General features: G+C 44.6%; 1 protein-coding gene across 2 annotated transcripts in view; it reads left to right on the top strand.

Moving 5' to 3' along the window:
- Oga (O-GlcNAcase) overlaps positions 1-22,307 on the top strand; it is a 39,105-nt gene that overhangs the window by 13,719 nt on the left and 3,079 nt on the right. Inside the window, exons 7-14 of one of the 2 annotated variants that reach the window (XM_089578689.1) lie at positions 60-335; positions 1,028-1,759; positions 2,211-2,267; positions 4,935-5,020; positions 6,916-7,020; positions 9,270-9,361; positions 16,483-16,681; positions 18,941-19,100. In XM_089578689.1, the coding sequence (XP_089434815.1) occupies positions 60-335; positions 1,028-1,759; positions 2,211-2,267; positions 4,935-5,020; positions 6,916-7,020; positions 9,270-9,361; positions 16,483-16,681; positions 18,941-19,100 (1,707 nt within the window). The remainder of the gene's footprint in view (positions 1-59; positions 336-1,027; positions 1,760-2,210; positions 2,268-4,934; positions 5,021-6,915; positions 7,021-9,269; positions 9,362-16,482; positions 16,682-18,940; positions 19,101-22,307) is intronic. The other variant, XM_089578690.1, reaches the window with a different exon arrangement.

Genomic DNA, 22,307 nt, shown 5'->3' with positions numbered 1-22,307 from the left:
GTTCTTGCTTAACTTCTTCCTCTCTTTAATAATTGTAATTATTGCTTTTTCTGTTGCAGGCCACAAAGTGATCTCGAAAATAATAACAGTCCAGTCTATTCAAGAGTTGACGGAAGTGTTGCGTCGGCCTCCGGTGTTATGGGACAACCTACATGCAAATGACTATGACCAGAAACGTTTGTTTTTGGGGCCATATAGCGGCCGATCAACAGACTTGGTGCCTCATTTGCGTGGAGTCTTGTCTAATCCCAACTGCGAGTATGAAGCCAACTTTGTCCCAGTTCACACCTTAGCCCAGTGGAGCAAGTGCAGCAGTGATGGCAAGAGGGACCTGAGTGAGTCTCCTTTGATTTTGGTTTGTTTTAGTCTAGAAAAATTACTCCTTTGCAGTGGGAAACTTTTGTATGCCTTTCATTGCCAGTAATAGTGATGCCCACTTCTGGCATTTGAGTAGCTATTCTCTTTTGTTGGGGAATTTGTTACTTCTAGCATAAAATTAGTGGTGTTGTAAAGAAAGCACATGACACCTACATAGTAAGGTAATTCATTCACTGCACCCACCGCTGTGGCTTAGTGGTTACGGCGCTCGGCTGCTGACCCGAAATATCGGGTTCGATCCCGGCCGCGGTGGCTGAATTTCGATGGAGGTGAAATTCTAGAGGCCCGTGTACTGTGCGATGTCAGTGCACGTTAAAGAACCCCAGGTGGTCGAAATTTCCGGAGCCCTCCACTACGGCGTCCCTCCTAGCCTGAGTCACTTTGGAACGTTAAACCCCATAAACCAAACCAAACCAGTTCATTCACTGCAGCAAGAATGCTGCCCAAACTTTTACTTCCTAAAAGAATAAATGAGGAAGCAGCTTCTGCCAGAAACCTGAGGGCAATTTACTTGGTCGGATTGCACAGATTGAGGTCCTGGCATTCGGAGTTCATTTGCAAACTGTATCTAGTCTATCAGCATTGCATGTTCTAGCTTGGGCAGTGCCTTTCCGTTCGGCTGAGCGTAGTATGTGGCGACTCCTTCCAGATGAGTCTGTGAGCGCAGACATCCGGCTCGAGACAGAAGGTGAAGCAGAAGAGGTGACCTCGCACCTGGGGCCTCACACGTATCACCCACGCAAGGCACTGCGGGCAGCGCTTGCTGACTGGCTGCCAGAGTTCTACCGGACCAAAAGTGCATATGGGCGACTGCTGTCTGGTGCCTTTCTGGGTGGTGGAGGTGCACCCACCCCACCGAGCGGCAGCGGCGGGGCTGCTGGCAGCCACCTTGAAGAGGCAGCCTCCTTCCAGCCGTTGTCAAGTGAGTTGGTCAACTCACTGGTGCAGTCACCTTCAACTCCGCTGGAGCCCATGGACTGTCACTCAGCCACTGAAGCCATGCAAACGGAAGAGCCAGTAGATGACAGCCGGCAGTTGGCCTTGGAAGACCTTGCCCTCTTGGTGGACCTGTTCTACCTTCCCTTTGAGCATGGACACCAGGGAGTGGCTTTCTTGCAGGAGTTCCACTGGCTTCGTTCTAATGGTCATGTGGTCTGGGAGCGGCGTACGCGTGCTGCCAAAGACCCTGAAGGAGGCCTGGCTGAGCTTGAGGAGTGGCGCAAGCGGGCAGCCAAGTTTGACCAAATGACCCAGGCTGTGGGACGGCTGTTTGCACGGCTTACCTTTGTGCCCAACCGTTCGCTGCTGTATGACCTGTACCCATACATCTGGGACATCAAGGGCGTCATCTCATTGCTCAACTCGTACATCAAGTGGATAGGTGAGTGGGTGGGTGACATGCTTTGCCACGTGCCCTTTTTGCAGGAAGGAGCGTGCCCTACGAGCATGCTGGCTGGCTGTGGCAGCCGTCAGCGATCTGGCTATATGTGCGCTTTGAAAGTTTTAGGGAGAGCAAAATGCATTTTTTTCTGATTTTTATGTTTTCTAACTGCCATGTAAATTTGTGGTTTTCTTAAATATTTGACCCATTTTGTTGGGTGTTCCTTATGATCGCACATGGTGTTTTTAGTTCCTAGCATGCTGCTATTACATCCTGAGTACATTGCCAGCAGTTGTGACAGGCACTGGAGAGGAATGTGGCATTTCTGCCCTGCTTGTGCTGCCTCAATGCTGATTGACTGCTGCCGCAATGGAGGAGGCTTGCCCAGGCAGATGTGGCCCGTGCTGCTCTAACCCAAGTCTCCTCTCTTGTCTCTTCATGTTCTGCCTAGCTCTGGGAGACGTGCCGTGCTCGTCTACGTTGGCCTTTGCCGCGCCTCCATTCACATGTACGCACCCGGTGATTCTTCTCTTTCTTTTTGTCCCTGCTGTGGCGTTCATTTCCAGTGCGGCAGTTAAGGCACCTTTCATCTTTGGCCCACTTCCTCTTGTCCTCAGGTGAAATAACATGCGTTCCCTTCTGCCTAGGTCTACGAGTGACACTACCTTGGCTTGCTCATCAGACTGCTGCAGCGCAGTGGCTTCTGCCGCAGGATAATAGGTTGTAGTGCAAATAGGCAGTGCTTCTGAAGTAGTAATGCCAGTTTCCCCTTAGCAGGAATCATGCCAAGAGGGTTGTGTAGCAATTGCCTTGAAAGCTTGTTGGATTGGCATATAAGAGTACACTTAGGAGCAAAAGTCATTATATGTACGGTAGCAAGTATGCCTTAAAATAAAGTATCTAGGATAGATGGTACTGTCAGTGTAGTGATCCTGGATACAGTAGAACGCTGCTGTTATGTTCCCAGATGCTGCGTTTTCCCGGCTGCTACGTTTTCATGAGCCAGTCCCATGCAGGCTTCTATAACCCGTGCAATACAGACTCTGCTGTTACCTCGCAGCTCTGGCAGTTTTCCTACATGCCACATCACGAGTGTCACTACACGACAGTGATTCACACCATGCTGGCATTTTGACAGCCTACGTTCAGCATGCGCTGAACGCCGACTGCACACTGGCCAAAGCGAGACTCTAGATTGTAGAGAAGCATGGTGCCCTTATTGGAACTGAAAAAAAAAAAAAAAAGGCAATGACTTACATAGTTTTTCATTTGCGCTTCCGTCCTACTACGTTCTCCGTCTGGTGCTCTTGTTTTTTTCACACAGTCTCATGAAAAATGTAGCAGCGGAGTTCTACTGTACCAATAAGCAGTACCTACTGTCTACTGTAAAGTTGTTAGAATGCCATCTTTTTCTCTTTTCTTTTGCCATATTTCTGCGTGATCCACAAGGTCAAATCAGTAGTGTACTGTTGACTTGTAATAGCTGTGAACTGGCACAGATTTCAGATCATCTGTCTTTGGCTGGAGCAAAGTATGCATTGTACTATGGATTCTATGCTGAGAAATCGTCTCGAGCAGCGGCGGAAGGAAGTCAGCAGCAACTGTACACCTGCGAAGCCCCGCCCTGTTCATATCTGCCATTTGCAATTACTAGAAAAAGGTTGAGAAATTAATTTTGTCTTTTCTGCTTTTGCTTTTAAGGGGAGGACATGGAAAGTAAGTATAGCATTTAGAGGGTTCTTGTAAGTAGAGGGTGCTTTTTTTGTTCATGTGTGCTTGTGTGTGTCTGAACTTGAGCTCTGAACATGCTGAAAAAATACTTAACCATTCCGAAAACTCTGAATGTATGGAGAAAAGATAAGGTGGGAGCAGTTGTAACGTTGGTTTTAATGGATCTAGCGGCTTCAAAATGTGGTGTAGTTTTGAGCAGCAGGATGTTGTATTTACCCGGCACTGCTGTTCTCTCTGCTTGGTCATAATAAAAGGGGCTCACATTGTCTTCAGTTCAGATTTCTGTTTTGAAATATGAAATATGTGACTGCAGTATTATCTGAAGGAAAAGCATGTTAAACCATCATCACCATTTAAGCTTTTTATACTGTCCCAATTCTATAGCTCAATTCATGGAGTGACCACAAGTAACGGTTTGGGGCAAGATGGGTCTGTGGTAGGGTGCATATTTATGATTGAGCCCTACTGACCTAAACTCAGTGGCAGTGTTTAGTGGCTATGTCATCATGTCTATGGCATCAGAGCATGGTCCTGACAAAAATGCTCAGGTGGTCGAAAACCTGGAGATGTCCACTACAGAGTGTACCTTATTACCTGTGTGTAGCTTTGGCACTTAAAACAGTTCAGTATTTTTTGTAGTGACATGGTTTGTGGCTTTTCACAGTTGAACGCTCAAGGGGTGTGTATAGTGACAGCTAGCTCCTCTGTCTGAACTGGTAGGTCTTTAGGTGGACACAGTTATGTGGCTTGATCAAGGTTGATGAATAGCCGATATTGCTGAACCATGACCAGACAGAGCCACAGTTTTGATGATCAAGTGACGTATGTTGAGTGTTAAGCATGCATTTAGCAAAAAGGCATGGCCAAGAAGTGCCTAATGACGCTTGGCTTAGTGGGAAAAGCTGCTGTGTCAGCTCTTAGAAGCCAAAAGTGAAACGAATGCCAAACATCTGATTGGAAAGGTGGTTGAAGAGAGGAGCTGGATGCACAAAAGCAAGCTGTGCATGATGTCAGTGAGGTGTGTACTACGTATTGGGGAAGATTGAATGAGGGCAGTCGCATGTTTCTTCTTGGGTAGTAACCAAAGGGGTATGGTAGTACTCCAAGTGTAATTAGTCACGTTTCAATGCTTTAGAAAGATGACAAGCCCCTCCTGTCTCCTCGTCTCATGTTAGCCTTGCTTGCTTTCCAAAGAGCGCGAACATAGTTTTACCGAGGGAATATGTTATTGCTTTCTAGTGCAGCCTTTGAAGACTCGCTAGTTTAAACATACGATGTGCACTGTGGCTTAGCTAAGCAGATGCAGTCAGTGGACACTTTTTTTTTTTGTTTGCCTCACTGGTGTGCATGCACTTCCACCTTCAGTGCCTGGCCAAAGCAAGATGAATGATTACTGGTTGCCATTGTAGTGCATTTATGACACTATTTTCCTGGCTTTGTGCAGGGTTTTCAAAGGGCTATAAGGAAGCATTCATCAGTGGGGAGCAGGAGCCATGGCTTTTTCGAGGTGGTCTGACAGCCGAGCTGCAGGTAAGTGTCAGTGGATTTTGATGTGCTTGTGCACATGTCTGCAGTTTAGTGCTACATCTCTCTCTTTTCTCTCCTTTTCTTTCGGCACAGTATGCTCTCTACTGTTCGCAGGTGTAAGTTCACAAAGAGAAGTTGTGGTAATAGTGGTATGCTACACCAAGCATTTTTTTTTCTATACTCTACAGGTATATCGTGTGGTGCTTACGAGTTGAATACGCACAAAATAACATTCTTGGCTTAGGAAAGTAACAAATGTATTGTACAGCAGTATTACTCATATGCAGTAAAACCTCGTTGATACGTAATTAGAAAAATGTGGGAAAATGTTATCTGGGAAAGCGCGTGATCTAAACCACCTAATTTTGGAAAATGTAATATTTGAGGGAAGTACTAAGGCATTGGTATCTTGGCACATGGTCTGAACAGCTCCTTTCCTAGTGTTCGCAGAATTCAGTCCACATCTGCGGCATGCTTAGCATGGAGGAACTTTGGGGCACATCCAGTCTGTTGACGGCACCACGCTGCCGAGTATTGCAGCATCCTTGTCCTTAGTGCTGTGTTCCCCAGATCTGGGCCATTCATATGTAAGCGCATCATTCTAGTCCTTGGATGCTTTGCCCTTAGGCACTGTGAAGAAGTCACGTTTCTCCTTTTCATGTTGCGTCCTTGTAGAAATGGTCCACTGGTATGTTAGCGCTCTGTAGTTTTGTTTTAGATGCTTCTTCTGTTGGCATCTAGGCACTGCAGAGAAGTTATACCACAATGGGTGTCTGCTGCTGCTTTTCAGCTGTTAAGGTGCAGAGATACCGGAATTTTCTTAGGTGTATTTTTTCTTTTGAATGATCCGTAAGACATTATTAAACATGAATTGCCACATGCAATTCGCCTATGCCCAGTCCCTAACTTATATTTGAATTTATTTTACCATCAAATTGAGGTTTCGGTTTCAGCAGTCAAGACTTGCATTGTCACATGTGAGCATCAGACCACGTGAGGCATACAAAAACTGCAGTATAATAGCTCTTTGTTCAGTTCAGTTGCTGCCATTTCGGCTTCTTGAGCAGTTCAGCATGAGAGTTTGAATGAATTAAAATGGCAAAGCAGTAGTTGTATTGCAGCTTTTGTGTGCCTCACGTGATCTCGTACTCATGGTGTTGCAACCATAGTCTGGCAACTGAAACTGCAGAGGAAAAAAAAAATTCAGTTACAAAGTATTTATTCAGTGATGACTGATTCCATGTGGTGATGCATGTTTACTAATGTGGTGCACATCATTCCAGAGCAAAAAAAATTCTGAAAAATGTCGTGTCACCACTCCTTTAATGTCCCTTGCCCCCTAGTTCGGCCCACTCATATGTTTGCATATGTGCATTTGGTCACTAAACATATCATATGACCAGAATTTGTCTAAATTTTGAATGTAGCGATTGGGAAATGTGTTGTCTGGGAATGTGTTAACTGGAAGGAAAATACTTTAAATTTATAGGCCATTTTTACTGCTTTCAGTTTTGAGTGTATGAACAGGGAACGTGACAACGTGGTTTTACTGTACTATATAGAAGGCACGTCTGCAGGAATTTGTATTACATCTCACTGCAAGTTATCAGAGCATGCATTGACGCTGGCCTTGTTTTGTGCATGCTGCTTACGATGCTTGTGCATTGTGGTGAATGCCTTCTATAGTCAGTGTAAAAATAGGTGTGAGCACTGTTAGATCTGCAAGACACAGCTGCCTGGTCATCTTTGTGTCCTAGATGTGTGTAGGTGATCACTCCTTTAATTTTGTATTCAAGGTTGCTGCACTTATTAAAAAGTGTTCTGTCTGCCAAATGGTTTATTGTCCAAGCTTGGTCATGCCCTGCCAAATAGAGTTCCTTCAAATTATCCCATTGCAGCGACTCCTCCCTTTGGAGAGCGTGAGTGACCTGTTTCTCTACAAGCCTCCTGAGTCTCCCAGTAGCAAGACCTACACTATTCGGCCATACCTTCCCAGTGACGAAGTGAGTTGTCCAGTTCCACATGTGTTTAACATTCCAGACATCTATGGGAGGATGGTAAAAAGGACACTTGAGCTAGTTGGTACATCATTGCGGGTGCTATACGAGCTGTACGACTTTCTCAGAAACTTCGTGGTGTTTTTTTTTTTTTTTTTCTTTAACTATGAAGTTTCTCAGAAAGCCATACAGCTTTCCTTTGTAGCCATATGGCTGTGCTCGCGTGGATGTCTACGAGTAATTACTCCCTTATTACAAATCTACTCCACCTTAGGGGATTCCCCCTAAACATTTGACCAACACAGTTCCCACTTCCGAGTTATTGATCAATTCGCTCTCGCCCTACCATAAGCTTGCTGTCCCGGTTAGCTCAGTTGGTAGAGCGTCTGCTCCAGTGAAGTGTTGGTTGCGGGTTCGAACCCCCGACCAGGACGAATTTTTCTTTTAACTACGAAGTTTCTGAGAAAGCTGTATAGCTTTCTTTTGTCGCTGTATGGCTGCGCTCGAGTGGATGTCAGCGAGTAATTTCTCCCTTATTAGTATATCCAACGCAGATGGATGTTACGAATTATTGGGTCTACCGTATTTATGTACTCGCATAATAGGCGCACTTTTTTTCCAGAAAATCCGGCTCAAAGTTCAGGGTGTGCCTATTACGCGGGGTAAAATTTCCGGAAATTTTTCGACTCACAAAATTGAACATACCGCATAAACGCACCCGTGTACGGGCCGCATCCTGTTTTCCTGAAGGAAATAATTTTTAAAAAATATCCGTGTAAGGGCTGCACCCAAACTTTCCATGATCTACGTGGGAATAGCCTTCGAAATGCACGCGCCGTGGCCTCCGCGATCGGCTCCGGCTGCGAGCAACGCGCGCTTGGTCGCGAAGGCTTCACATGCGCACAGGAGCTTCCAGGTGCCGCCCACAGATGGCGCCCAAGGTCAAGCTTATCATCATCAACAACTTCTTCGTCCGCCGCGAGCAGCCGCGAGCTTTCGCTATCCATATCGACATCAGCATCACCAACTCGTTTTTTTATGGCTGTCAAAGGGCCGGTTTCTGTCATAGTGTGTTAGTTCATTGTAGTTGTGGCTTTCTTGCGCTGTCGCCGAGCGTTGCTATTTTAGCACGACGGACAAGCGGCTTAATAGCTACACGGCTGGGAGTTAAAACACGGCAAGCGTGCGGCGGGCCGGAAATTCGATGTGGACGAGAAATGCGGCAGTTGCAACTGCGGTGTGCCTAAATTTTCGTATGCGACTCCTATCGCCGCGGTTTTTGGGGTCCTAAGTCGGAAAGGTTTCCGGCTGATGAAGCTTTCCAAACAGACGTTTAAAGTGAGCATCCCTGAAAACTGTGTGCGGCTGTTCCACGCGATGTCGTTGCACGTGCTGTGGGTCCGCAGCGTCTGCAACGGCAGCCGCACTAGTGAGGGCTAGTAGTAAGTTACACGAAAACTTTATTAAAATAAAGATTGTGGGGGTGGGGAGGTGTCGGCTTGCAATTGTGTAAATACAGTACTGATCACAGTGCCAAGTTCGGGGTGTGCCTATTATGCGCGGAAATAAAAAAAATCTGATTTTTCGCGACCGAACTGGGGGTGCGCCTATTATGCGAGTAAGTACTACTGAACTCTTCCTAAACGATTTTAGCAAGCGCATGCAATTCTTACTTTATACACCGAATGCAATTGGCCATAAAACTGATAGGTCGAACCCCCCAGGACCAAGTAGTACCCGTACAAGTAGTGCACCCGTCGACAGTGCCACAGAAGCAAGCAGTGGCGTGGACAGTCTTGATTGTAGCCTTGCAGTAACCATGTTTCACTCACGTCAGCCATCAAGGAGGTTGTGTGAACGGTGGTAGCTTTCATTCTGGTTTGCCATTTTTCGCGCGCCACTGCTGTAAAGTGAAGAAGGCACCAGGCACCATAGCTGGCGTTTGTTTGGCCTGCCACCACTACGTGTTGGCAGTGCGGTGTAGGGAAGCCAACCTAATGCATTTGTGCTTGGCGATTACGGAGGCCTTGCCTCCGTAATCGCCACGAGCACCTTCAAAATGGCACTAAAACTTTGGAATAGGTCTCCACCTGCTCTCTAGTAAAGGTCTGGGGAGTTTCCGTCTCGTCAATGACTTTAATTTACTGTTCTAGCATGCGCTTTCCACCAAATTTTATATTATGCATTTATACATGTTTTCTATAATGAGATTTGACTACTGTGCCCATGTTTCATCCTTTCTTTTTCTGTTTTAGCCCCTTGTTTATGAAGTGTGTCGAAAGACATGCGATGATGGAATGGATGGAACAGAAGTGTTTCCTGAATTTCCTAATCTCATTGGTGACAAGTAAGTAGCCTATAACTTTGACCATTTAATAGTTATGGGCATATCTTAGTGTCTTATCGTTTTTATGTGGCAGCAATTATTACTTTTTTTGTGTGCTGTTGTAAGCGAGGTTATAAGTGGTCAGCGTTGTGAGCGAAAAATAGGGTGGCCCAGGTGGCCACCCGCTGGAGAAGCCACCTAGGTGGGCCACCTTGGTCACAAGATTTTGTGGCGTCATCACAACCGTCCGCCAGATTGTGAGCATAGTGGCCACCTTGGCAGGTGGCTGTTAAATCAATGATTCTTCACGAGTGGTTGCCCGGGAAGAGCAACTTGGGTTGCACAAGCCCCACCGGTGGCAGCACCTGCCATCGCAGGGCAGTGGTGCGTCACTTAACAACCGCTGCACCACTTCGCCAAGGAGGGGTATGAGGACTCCCAGGGATCTGTGAATGTTAAGTAGAGGATGACCAATTTCACATATGTGGGAATTAACTCATTAACGCTCTCGCGTCAAATCCTTTTTAAGGTGGAGTTAAAGTGTCCCTTCCAATTTTTCTTTTCGTATGGTACGTAGTTGTCAACAATTTTTGACAATACTGTAGAAGTGGTGTTAGGTTTATGTAGTGCAGCAGCATATGTTACTGTTTGGGCAGGTTCTCCTGTTGTAGACTTGGGTGCTTACAGTTTGTTGTAAGTGAACGTGACAAAATACAGTAGGACCTCGATAATTCGAACTCGATTAACTGGAAATCCCGGATAATTTGAATGTCTGCAGTCGAATTAATGAGGTTTTACTGTACTCTTTGTATTTTTTAAAGGGACCCTGAAATGATTTCGATGGACATATTCTAGTGTAGCAGATCTGTAGAGGCGGTCTTTGTTGGTATTCGAGTCAAATTTGAAAGCTGTGCGTGGACCCTATAATTTGGAAATAATTTTTTTTTTTAATCGCTGCTCACAGTAGCTAGCAACTGATTAGGGCAACACCTCACTGCCACATCCCGCACCCCGATGATGTCAGTGGGCTGTCTGGGCAAGCCTTCAAAGCTCACCCATATTATAGGGTCCACGCAGAGCTTTCAAACTTGGCTCAAATGCCCACAAATACCACCTCTACAGATCTGTTGTACTAGAATATTCCCATCGAAATCATTTCAGGGTCCCCTTTAACTTCTTTTGCAATCGTGTGCTCAACTTGGCGTCTTTTAGAATGAGGTGATGCACTCTAAGCACGAGTATGCCTATGTGGGAAAGCCGCTGCAGTGGCTCATTGGTTATGGCGCTTGACTGCTGACTCAAAAGAAACTGGTTTGATCCCGGTTGTGACGGTCAAATTTCAATGGAGGCTTCTGAGGACATCGATGTGCTTTTGAGTGAAGTAAGCATGCAGGATAGAATTTTTCACTTCTAGTGCAGGAGTCAGATGTCGTCGTTGTTACTCATACCATTTAGTGATATAGCTCACAAAGCCTTTAAGGGTACTTTGAACAAGTTAGAAACCAACTTTTTGGAGAAGGGGTGGGGGGCTTGAATGGCTTGAATTTTATATACAGTAAAACCCCGTTAATATGTAGTTCGCGGGAACGCGGGAATAGTACGCACTATCCGGTAGTACACCTTAACCAACTAATAAAAATTTGCCATTATTCACGCCCCAAAAGAGAAGAAATTCAGGCACAGTAAATATCCAACAAATACACGTACGTACGTGCACTTTATTCTTGTGCCGCCGACCAGAAATCGGTCATCTTCAGTTGCTGCCGTGGCGGCCGTGCGGCGACAACAGCAGTCTCAAAATTGGAGAGACTGGGGGCAAGCTTTTCCATGAGGCCCCTCTTCTCGGCGAACGCCCTCATTACCACCAATGCTTGCGAAGCTTCCGCTACAGTGGGGCTAAAATCTTCGGTTGGCAATTCGTCGCCGCTGTCCTCATTCTCAGCGTCTTCCTCACCGCCTTGGGATGGTGCAACTGCGGCGACAATCTCGCTGTCCGACCAGCCTGGAGTGGTTGCAACGTCGCTGTCGACCTCACAGAACATTTCGAAGTTCACAGCCTCCGCACCACCCTGTCGTTCCAACACCTCTGTTAGTAGGGTGTCGCAGTCATCGGCGGGATCGCAGACTTCGGAATCGCTTGCGCTTACTATGAATTTTGCGCGCGCGAAGCAGTTCTGTATTGTTGCAGGATCAACCTGCTGCCACGAGAACGCTAGGAGGTGCACCGCACCTAGCAGATCAATTAAGTACGTCTTCCCGCTTTCCATCGCCAGGAGCATTCTGCGTAGGAGGTTCTTCCTGTAGTGGTACTTGGCCGAACGAATGATGCCTTGGTCGAGAGGCTGCGCAAGTGCCGTGGTGTTGGGTGGCAAGAAGAAGAGCTTGATTGCGCCCAAGTTTGTTAACTCCGAATGGCAGGACGCGTTGTCAAGCACGAGCAGGATTTTTCTTTTTTCTGCCATGAAACGCCGATCCAAAAGCCGGATGTACTCTTCAAAAAGCTTGGCAGTCATCCAGGCTTTCTGGTTGCTCCTGTAAATAACCCCCGAGGGCAATCGACCGCCTTTGAAGCACCTTGGATTGGCGTATCTTCCAATGACGAGGAGTGGCAGCTTCTGGCTCCCGGTCATGTTGACCGCAAAAGCAACTGATACTCTTTCTTTCGAAAGCTTGCCACCGGTGCAGTGTTCCCCCTTGAACGCCAGCGTCCTGTTGGGCAGAAGTCGGTAAAAAAGTGCCGACTCGTCCAAGTTGAAAACGTCTTCTGCGGCGTAGCTGGTCAGCTCTTGTTGAAGTAACCCATTCTGCCATTCTTCGGCACCCTCTTTGTCCGCGTGTGCTGCCTCTCCGCACACCAGCTGTAGCGTGCTTTAAAACGGGCCAACCAACCGTTACTGCACGAAAAGTCTTTGCAGTCGAGCTGGGCCGCAAACACTTCCGCTTTTTCGGCGAGGAGAGGTCCGGTGACAGGCAGGTTTTCTGACCTTGCTTTTTTCAACCACAGCACTAAAGCTTCTTCCACTTCCGGAAAAGCTGATCCCCTTAAGCGGCACCTCTTCATATTCGACAGGGCCCCGCTTTTCAACTTCTCCCGAGCATTCCAAATGCCGCAGACCGTTGTTAACGGCAAGTCCCACGCACGCGCTTGTGTACTTTTCGTAGTTCCATTTTCAATTGAACGAATAATGTCCAACTTCTCCTTAACTGTTAGCACGCGATACTTCGGTCGCGTAGGCTTCGGCATGGTGCCCACCGTTTGCGTGCACACGGAACAAAGACGCGCTTTGCCTAACTGCAACACATCCACAACACGTCACGCGCGCTGCGAGGTTTCCTCGAGGTGTAGCGAGATCACATGACATGGGTAGAGTGGGGGGTGACGGTGATGGTTACTGCGATAGGGCTGGCGACGATGCATTCGCGCGCAAGAACGCAGAAGCGGCCGACGCTTCTCGGGCTCCCCATTGACATGGACATCGTCGCGCTCGTCGGGACATGGCCGAAATGGCTGCAGTGTTGAATCGCCAGCGGTTTGCACGTTGACAATGCTCTTCGGAAAGGCGGAAAACGTTTTGCGTAATAGCATGGCGCCAGCCAAATCGCGACGGCAAGTACGCATTAAGCGGTAGGCAGTTCATGGGCTACTATGTTTTAAGCGGTCAGCCAATACATTGGTTTCAATGGTGGCTACGCCGGGGAATTCACACAACTACATTTTAACCGCAACTACTTGGTAAGCGGGTACGTATTAATGAGGTTTTACTGTAGCGACAGCATTGTGTGCAAGCAAACTGTCGTAATTTTACAGATGGGCTCGGAAGGAATTGGTTATTCCTGGTTGAAAATTGCTTTGAGCAAGTTTTTGCTGTGTCTGGCATTTCTTGATAAACATTTGTGCTCTGTGAAAGGTGCAAGTTTGGTAATCTTTGTAATGAATAGTTCTTGATTCTCTTGAACAGATGCTTTTTCAAAATTGTGTAAGTATTGTCTCTAATTGAAGGGACTCTCTCTCTGTGCGCAAACAAAAGATGCAGCATGCAGTGTTGCTAATTGATGACCACCATGGGGTTACGGTTGACATAACTGTTAACACAGTTGTTTAACATCAACATTGCAGTGGTCAATAACTAAAAGATTGCATTTTATTCCTATGGCACAAATATCTGCAGATAGTGCAGACAGTACATTAATAGCACAGGCATTGATTCCTTGATTGTCTAGAAACGTCTCCATTATGCTCTGAGGTGTGCAAATGCAAAAGGGATGCAAGCGTTCATGTCAAAGCCCTGTGGCGAGTTGGGGGGGGGTGGGGTTGATGTACAGGTGGAATCGCATTGTGTATGTTGTGCGTTACGACCTTGTAGAGTTTCTTTAGGACATTTTCGTGATATCTCCTCATAATTTGCTACTCGCTTTTTTGAAAACCGAATTTAAACAAAAAAAAAGTGTGCAAATTACGAGAGTAATTAAGGTACTTAACTTAGCTTTTAACTTAGCCTTTTCTGTTGTCTCAACCAACATTGTGATTATGGCTAGTCACGGAAATGTAAATTACTCTGTTTGCTTCTGTTGTGAGTCCTCGTTGCTGCTGGCTGCACCATATTTGCATGTGCCATGTTTTACAGCAATTTCTTTCTCTGTTTGGTTGTGTTGCTAATTGAACCTGTGACGTCACAGGTTCAAACAAAAGTAGTGAGTGATAAATGTTTATCTCGGCAATTTTTTTTTTTTTTTTTTTCCCTTTGTGAGGTGTTACTTGATCAGATTTCATATCACTGCCGCTTTTTACCAGCCAGCTTATAGTGCCACTAAATGATTTCCATATGCCGAGAGAGGGGAGGAGTGCGTGGGTTAGCTTTTGTGTTTTCCAAATGAACAGCAGAATAGCAAAAATTTTTATTTCTCAAAAATGGTATATTCGGGTTCAGTATACTCCAAACTGCCAACCTACAAAGTTTCAGTGTTTAAATCAACCTCCCACTGTTAAAAAATCTACGTATTTGATGCCTCCGAAGTGCCGAAATGGGAATTTGGGAGCAAAATGCAGCAGAACTTTGCGCCTGTCGCTGTCCACAACTGCATCCGCAGTGGCCACTATCTTGTTCTTGTTCGAAAGCTGGAACTCTTCGCTACATTCTGGTATATATACTATGCATTGTTGTGAAATCCTTGTGGAACGTCTGCAGTCTGCCGTTTTCTGAGGCGTCTACAGCGAGCGACCTCTGAATGGCCTGCGCGTGCACTTCAAATGCGATTTTTTCAACTTTGTGCTTTCTTCCCACATGACTAGCCTTATGGAGGTTTTCGTTATATTTTTGTGGTGCAGTTTATTAATCTTATACCATTGAATTCAGAAAGAAATAAATTTGGAGCTGTGCTATTCTTTTGTGGCCAAGTCGATCAAATTTTGTGAACAACAGTGTCATCTTATTATATTTCATATATGGTGCTTTGACATAATTGAAAATTTTTGTATGATTAGTAATCTATGTAACAATATAAATAGCATAGCCATAGCTCCACATGGCAAGTCTTTGGCTACAGGGCTATTTCAGTGAGATCCAAAAAATATTGAGGGAAGGTGTCTTAATAACCAGTATGAACTGCCTAATTAGGCTTGTTATTCTCCCATGATATGGGAACTAAATGATATACTAAAACTAATCAAATATTTGAAACAGGAGGAAGCAATACATGTAAATACCTAATTTGATTACAATATCTGTAATAATAAAAATTTTCATTTTAATACCAGTGTCTCCTCTTAACCCATTTATAAAAGCATCTTGAAACACTAGTATTCCTCACATACTGGTGAACAGCTGTTGCTCAGTTTTTGAATGCTTAGTGTTGTAAACACATTTATACTTTTATGGTCATTAAGGTAGGTGTTTTTGGCAATCAAGCCTTGAAGTTTTAAGTCCTCTACTTTTCTTGGCTTGATGAGACAACACACTGGAGTTGTTTTTCTTCTGCTGTTTTAGTTTTTGTTTCAACAGCCAATTGATGGCTGTTGCATAACATACAAGTTGAGGTCATATGAGTCATGTAAAAACTATGATATAATTGCTGCTTGTTCATTTTTCTATGATTCCAACTGTTGGGCAGACTTATGTGAGAGTTGGTTCGAAATAAAATAAACAAAGCAGTAACCATACTGCAGTTCTTGTTTGCCTCGTGTCGCCTTAAATTGGCTGCGACGTTACAGCCATCGTTTGGCAGTTTAAACTGAAACCAGAACAGCACGAGAGAGAAAAATTCAGTTATAAATTATTTACCACTTGTTTGCACAATCTACATGGCTGTCCATGTTTTCTGATGTGCTGCACATCATTCCAAAAGCAGAACACGACAAAAATTTGTGGATGGATTTGTTAAGGTCAGTTTCACGGCTTGTTCTGACTATGTTGATGTCTGTATGGCAGCAAAAAATGCCTTTATTGCTGATAATTTTGCTTGTAAAAATTTGATTCAAACTCATGTCTATACCGAAAAGGAGTCTATGATCACCGTTTTGAAGGGAATGGCTGTGTAGCATAGTCTCTAGGATCTGTGCCAAAAAAGACGTCTCAGTGCACCATACTTTACTTGCGAAATTGACTAGTGATGGCGGCACTTGTATTTCATTTGTTGGCCTTTTATAGTTAGAAGTGTAAGTAGCATGTGTTACTAGACTGAAGTAATCCATTGATAAGGACCAACTTCAGTTTGTCTGCAGTGTTCCTTTAACTCCATCACCTTGAATGTCTCCATCATCACTGTGCTGAATTAGTACTAAAAGTTGTTTTTGATATTAACAACCCCATGCTGAGGATGTTGGAACCTGTTAACAACCAAACTGCTGCCACGAATGACATGAATATTTGAATGTTCGTATGTGTACACTGAAGAGCATGAGAGCATTCCACGCGAATGTTTGCAGTTAGGGATTGTATACAGAAGCGGTTCATCCATGTCTCTGTGAATGCTGAAACTGAAGGCAGGCTGTGATGCCTAGGGTACAGATTCTGAGAGTGCTAACTCTGTGCTTGTTCATATTGCTTCTGGACCTATCTGCGTCCGTAGAAATTGGTGGCGATGTATTTCTGTTTTGGTACAGCCTGATTGTTTTCATTTCTGTTTTTCATATCTCACATTGGCAGGCTGGTTGGTGGTTTTTTAACCCTGAGCAATGAGTACTGCTTTGTTGTGGAAGATGAGACTGGAGTATGCGGCTATGCATTGGCAGCACTTGATGCCCAGCAGTTCAGCAAGAAACTAGAAGCGGCTTGGAAACCCGAACTGTGCCTCAAATATCCTGCACCTGTCAAGGAGCCCTCTGAGATGCTCACTCCTGCTGAGGTATGACTTGCTGGTGGTGTTGCAGCTAAATGTGTCCATATATACCTAGTGTGAGACATCAGTTTCTCTATTTGGATGTGCACTCTTTTTTTCATATGTGTGTGTGTGTGTGCATGCAGTTAACGGAAGAAACAGTGATTCGATTGTGTGACCTTTGGTAAACTGTGCATCAAGGTGAAGTGTATATGCTTTGGGAGGTGCTCAAAAACATCAGTCAGAAACAGTAGGGGACTATAGTAACAATGGTGGACAAGAATGTGGTAGACATCTACACGAAGCTGGCCTTCCTTGAGATTGCTTTGCCAGACTTTGAGTGACGAGGTTTTCTTTCTTGGCTGAACCTTCTAACCCAAAGCGTGGTACCTGCAATGCATTACTCTGCATAGGCGTTTTTCAACTGCTGCATGCTCTCTACAACATGCTATCTGCAGCACAGCCGTTCAAGAATAAGATCCCATTTTGGATTATGGTTAGATATATGCCATGCTGCATGTAAATAGATTTTCAACAGCATTTTTCTATACTATTTTTAATAAGTTTTTTGGTGTCTGTTTATTGTGTTTATTGTGTTTCAGATAAAAAAACCTTAGTGTCAGCAGACCAATATGTAGGGCACCCCACACTTTGCTGCATTTTCATGTTGTTACAGATCTCACGCATAAATTGTGAAAACAAAAATAGGCTGATTTCTGAATAGACAGAAATCAGTGGTGCAATGCTGCCAGAACAGTGCTTCAATAACTAAACTGGAAAGGTACTGCTACTTGGAGTGACAAGTGGTTCAGGTGAAGTGCATACCACAGAAAATGTTGGCAACCAACTGAAGGTAGTAAGTGTGGGATGCTTATGCCTCATAACCACAGCCCCAAGGCATCTGTGGACATAGAAAGATATGAAACTGTAGGACTTCAAAGAATTGTTAAAAAAAAGCCCATATCTGCAGTACAGAGATCATTCTTGGAACATGGAAGATTCTAGAGCACTGCACAGGCTGCATTCTGAGGTCTGAGCCTGGGCCCTGCCCGCCAAACTCAACGTGAGGCCCTTAGTGGGGGAAATAAAAATCTGTTTAAATATGCTTTTCATTTTTCAGCAAGTCTGTGTTTCATCAGCAGTGCACTCGTTTTTCACAAGTGTGTGCGCATGCATGTAGTTAACGGCAGAAACAGCCATTAGATTGTGTGACCATTGGTAAATTGTGCATCAAAATGAAGTACTATCGCGCTCAATATGAGTTGCAACGCACGGTCATCGACCGGGGCTCGTTCCGTGGTGTGCCTCCTCCAAACAGTCGCTCGGAATTCTGGGAGAAACTGCTGTTCCAGGAAACAACAGCATCTCCGCTCAGGAAAAAGTTTCTCCCAGAATTCCGAGCGACTGTTTGGAGGAGGCACACCACGGAACGAGCCCCGGTCGATGACCGCGCGTTGCAACTCATATTGAGCGCGATAGTACATATGCTTTGTGAGGTGCACAAAAACATTCAGTCACCTTAGGCATGTTAACTGCGTTTATTTGAAAGCTCCCCTTGAACAAGAAGTTTCTCAACATGCCTCGCACTGTGCAGAATACTCCTCGGAGTGCATTTTTGAAGGATCACATTTTATCTGCTGCTGGCACTACAGCTTTTGTGCAAAACATACAGGCCTCTAGGCTTCCTGCTGTGGCCTGTAGTGAGGCGGCCGTATTACTTGTGGCACTTCTAAGCTCTGGAGTGGTTGGGACAAAAGTTGCCCACAGCCCCGAGGACCTTGAAGCATATGTGACACTGAGGAGACTGAAAGTCAATTGTCTGGTGCTGCCAGAAATCATTGCGCGGTACTCTATGGGTTGACCTTTTCCACAGTTGCAGCAGAAAGACTTACAGCAAGAGTGATTGGTACATGGTTCACTTGAAATGTTGTGCATGCATGTACCCACAACATAGAGGCAGTATCATAAGAAAGTTCCTTCCTCCTCTTTTGTACAGCCCATTTGTGTGTTGTGTGGTAGACTGTGCACTGAATTTTGAATGAGGATGTTGCTGGCTCTGCTAGGCAGCAGAACAGTGCCAGTGAATGAGCCAGGTATGTGATGAGGGCTTACATATTGCAAGATTGGTCATTCTCAAGTTTAAATCCTTAATTGGCAAGTGCTGTTTCTTCGTTGAAGGCTGATACATTGCATGGCTTATATTTTAAAGTTTAAGCACCATAATGCTAACATTTGTAGTTATAAAGTTTTAAGCACTATACTTACATTGTGTAATTGTATTTTCAGGAAATAATGAACAGCTTCCATTCAAGGACCATCACAATCCCAGACATTGTATACAAGCACCACCCATCACGTGTAACAATGAGCATGCTGCCATCGATAATGGATTCCAGTGTTTCTAAACGCCTGTTGGCTTGTGTTTTGGCAGCACTGAAAGCAAATGGTGAGTCTTCAGTTGTTTGTGTATTGCGGTTGAGACCTCTTAATTTCCGTCCCTAGCTAAGAAATGACCTGCTCCTGAAGTGAATAATGACTGATGTTCATATAACGCAGTCTCAGTATTTTTATGCGTGGTTCTCAGTTTGGGCGGCAACAGTTATCTTGAAAGCACTGTATTTCCCAAACTTTGTTCTGATATCTGCTGACACATTTGCCATTTCTTCATGGAATCAGTTGTGTAACTAATAAAACTTGGTCTCAAGCCACATACTAACACAGTAGAACCCGGCTATAGTAAACTCTGTTATACGAGTAAAACCTCTGTAGTAAAATGGAGCTGCGGTCCCATTTTGCCTTCCACAGACTACCATAATTTTTTTGTTAGTTTTTTCAAGAAGAAATGGCTATATTTGAGTGTTCCTTTAATAAATCAGCACTTCGTGCTTAGCAGCCAGAGAGCATAGTCAGAGCCATGCCATCACCAACAACTGATGTAGCGAAGACTTTTGCTGATCGGAGCTACTTTACTATGGAGGGGTTCTACTGTAGCAAAAAGATGCCAATTGTATTGTTCTAGGTGGTGTAAAAGACGGAAAAGCAGTCTTGCTAATATGCATTGTAGCTAAGAAAGTGCTTATGTTTAGGCACCATTGAAATAGGTGGCAAGTTATTATAGTCTGGATACCTGGTACACTTGAGCCCACTTATAATGAATGTTTGCACGGATGATGTTTCAGCATTGGTTGCCAAACACTGAAAACAATGAAAGGGATGTACAGGGTCAAGTTTATAATGTATTTGATATCATTTTGCATAATCTCATTCATTGCATATGCTATTTCTTCGGTATTTGATCAAAGTTAACTGTTACAAACATGCAGCTACTATTACCCCAGCTTTTCTTTTGTCCATGACTGTACACAATACATGTCAAAAGTTTGCAGTATGCAGGCTCGTTGATAAAAACGTTTTTCTGCTGTCAGGTAAAGCAGGTCAGTGAAAAGCCTACAAGCATGAGGGTGCACATCATCTGCATTCACTGGAACCAATACCTTAGGTGACTGACTAAACAGGCAGTGAAGGAATTTTTTCCCGTAAATTCACATCCCGTGAACATTTGTCCATGACTGTACAGCCTTTGCCAAAAATATACAGCCAAGGGATATGTTTCTAGGCTAAATAGTGGCATGCTGTAGATTATCTGGAAATTTAAAGCACCAGTTGGGTGAGGACTAGAAGTTTTCTTACCTTCGAGAAATTAATGATCCAAAATGAACATTATTTGTGTGCAGAATTTATGCAGATCTGTATACATCTTAAGTGGTTTACTTATGGCCACACAGCACCGCTGACTTACGACGATGGTACTGTGCTGGTCACGTGCTGCCTTTCACTTTCATGTCACGCGACTGGCGATCGCACTGCTACTCACTGCTGGCGGTACACAATCCTGGCGTCTGCAGTGTGAGGCACTAGTGAGGCACTCTGAATTTATTTACCTTCTTTGGTTACATCTATTACAGTCTTAATAGGAATCTTAGCTACTTGCTCTTCTCAGTATGCTGCCGCTGCAAGTAATCAGGCCTGTGATCTCGTACTCAGTAACAGAATGCTCTAACAACTGTGCCAGTGTGCTGGTGTTTATAGTCAGTGATGACAAAACAGCACTTTGGCAGGTGTGCACCCAAGGGAAGTTCGATTTCTTTGCCAGCCAGTGGCAACGCTGTCATCAACGGACAGCGACATTGTGTTCACAACAGGCACTATGAGTAATTCTGTAAATCTGGTGTTTGATGACATATTTCGGCATAACTTCAACGAATTGTTGAAGTATCATGGTAAAGGGTGTTGCATTTGTAGAATCATGTCACCAAACGCAAGCGCCAACAGGAAGTGGGTATTGGCTTGTGATAACAGTAACAGCCCAAAAAGCAGTTGATTGTTTATTTCTTGATCTTTGATCAGCCTTATTCACATGGCATTTGTTCTTGGCTGCAGCAAAGCCATGTGAGGTATTGGATGATAAAGCGAAGTACTCATTTTTTGTGTTTTCTTTTGCCAGAAAGTAGTCTCAAACCATGAGGCAACATTTCCTCAGGTTGCGCCTTTAGGTGCCTCTTTTGACATCCTTTGACATCCAATTGGCAGTCACGTTTCTCATACCTTCATTGTTGGACAGTATTATTGCCAATTACAAAAATTAAGTATATGATCACGGTTGATACGAATTTGTAAAATTCCCTGGCTGGAATGCTTTGTGTACAAGGGTCAGTCAAAAAGTAATGCACAGTCTGCTGTAGCTTGGTAATGGTAAGCACTGGGTAAATTAAATTTTGTATTTAGAAGCATTGGTGCTTGATACCATAATCGTTACCTAATTTTTGTTTCCTGTTGTTTCATCTAAGCTACCATGGATGATCAACGCGACACCCTACATCGGTAAAGTGCAGTGATTGAATTCTTCCAACACATTCGTCGATAATTCAGCAACATCAATTTGCAGTAACTGCTGCCAGTCTATGGGGCTCCAGTCTTCAATCACTATTCTTCAGCGTGGTGATTGCGGAGTCTAGGTCCTGCCTCATTCAGGTAGACCAGGGGTTCTCAAACATTTTTTGAACAGCCTTCAACATGTGCCAAGGAACCCCCCTCACAATCGGTTGTCAGAAGCATCACAGTTGGTCGGTGTTGCTTATGCATGGCCTATGTGTGCCTTTTTCTTGCTGTCTCATTCACTTTTGTAAGCATTTGTTTGTTTGTTTTTCTAGCTTTCAGCAATCGGTTTTTTATTGAGTGTCCATCTCACGCTCATGCTCAGACCTCCAACCCCAAGACAAGAATGCAGTAGTCGCAAGACAAACGTTCCCCCGCATTCACGCACTCTACTGACTCGGCTGCACGCCAAATTATGTGACGCATTGTCTGGCTTTCATTAGAGAGTTTTAGTATAGCGTTAGCGTGATAGCGGACCTAAGGGAAATTACGTTAGCGTGCCGCAAGCAACTTATCCCCACAGACAGTTTTAGTATAGCGTTTTGAAAACGCTAAACGCCATCTGCTTGACATGGATGCCAACGGTCCTTCTAAAATGGTCGACATTGCCGCTAACTCGCCAAAGTATAATATTTCCGAGTTTTTTAAACTAATTATTAGTGCAGCGTTCATTTTCGCCTGCAAAATGACCCCGAAATTGAAATAAAATTAAATAAAA

This window comes from Amblyomma mixtum, chromosome 3, assembly GCF_055824585.1.
Source record: "Amblyomma mixtum isolate Tamu chromosome 3, ASM5582458v1, whole genome shotgun sequence".
Taxonomy (NCBI): domain Eukaryota; kingdom Metazoa; phylum Arthropoda; class Arachnida; order Ixodida; family Ixodidae; genus Amblyomma; species Amblyomma mixtum.
The sequence above is the reverse complement of the archived record's forward strand: the minus strand, read 5'-3'. Positions and strand labels throughout refer to the sequence as shown.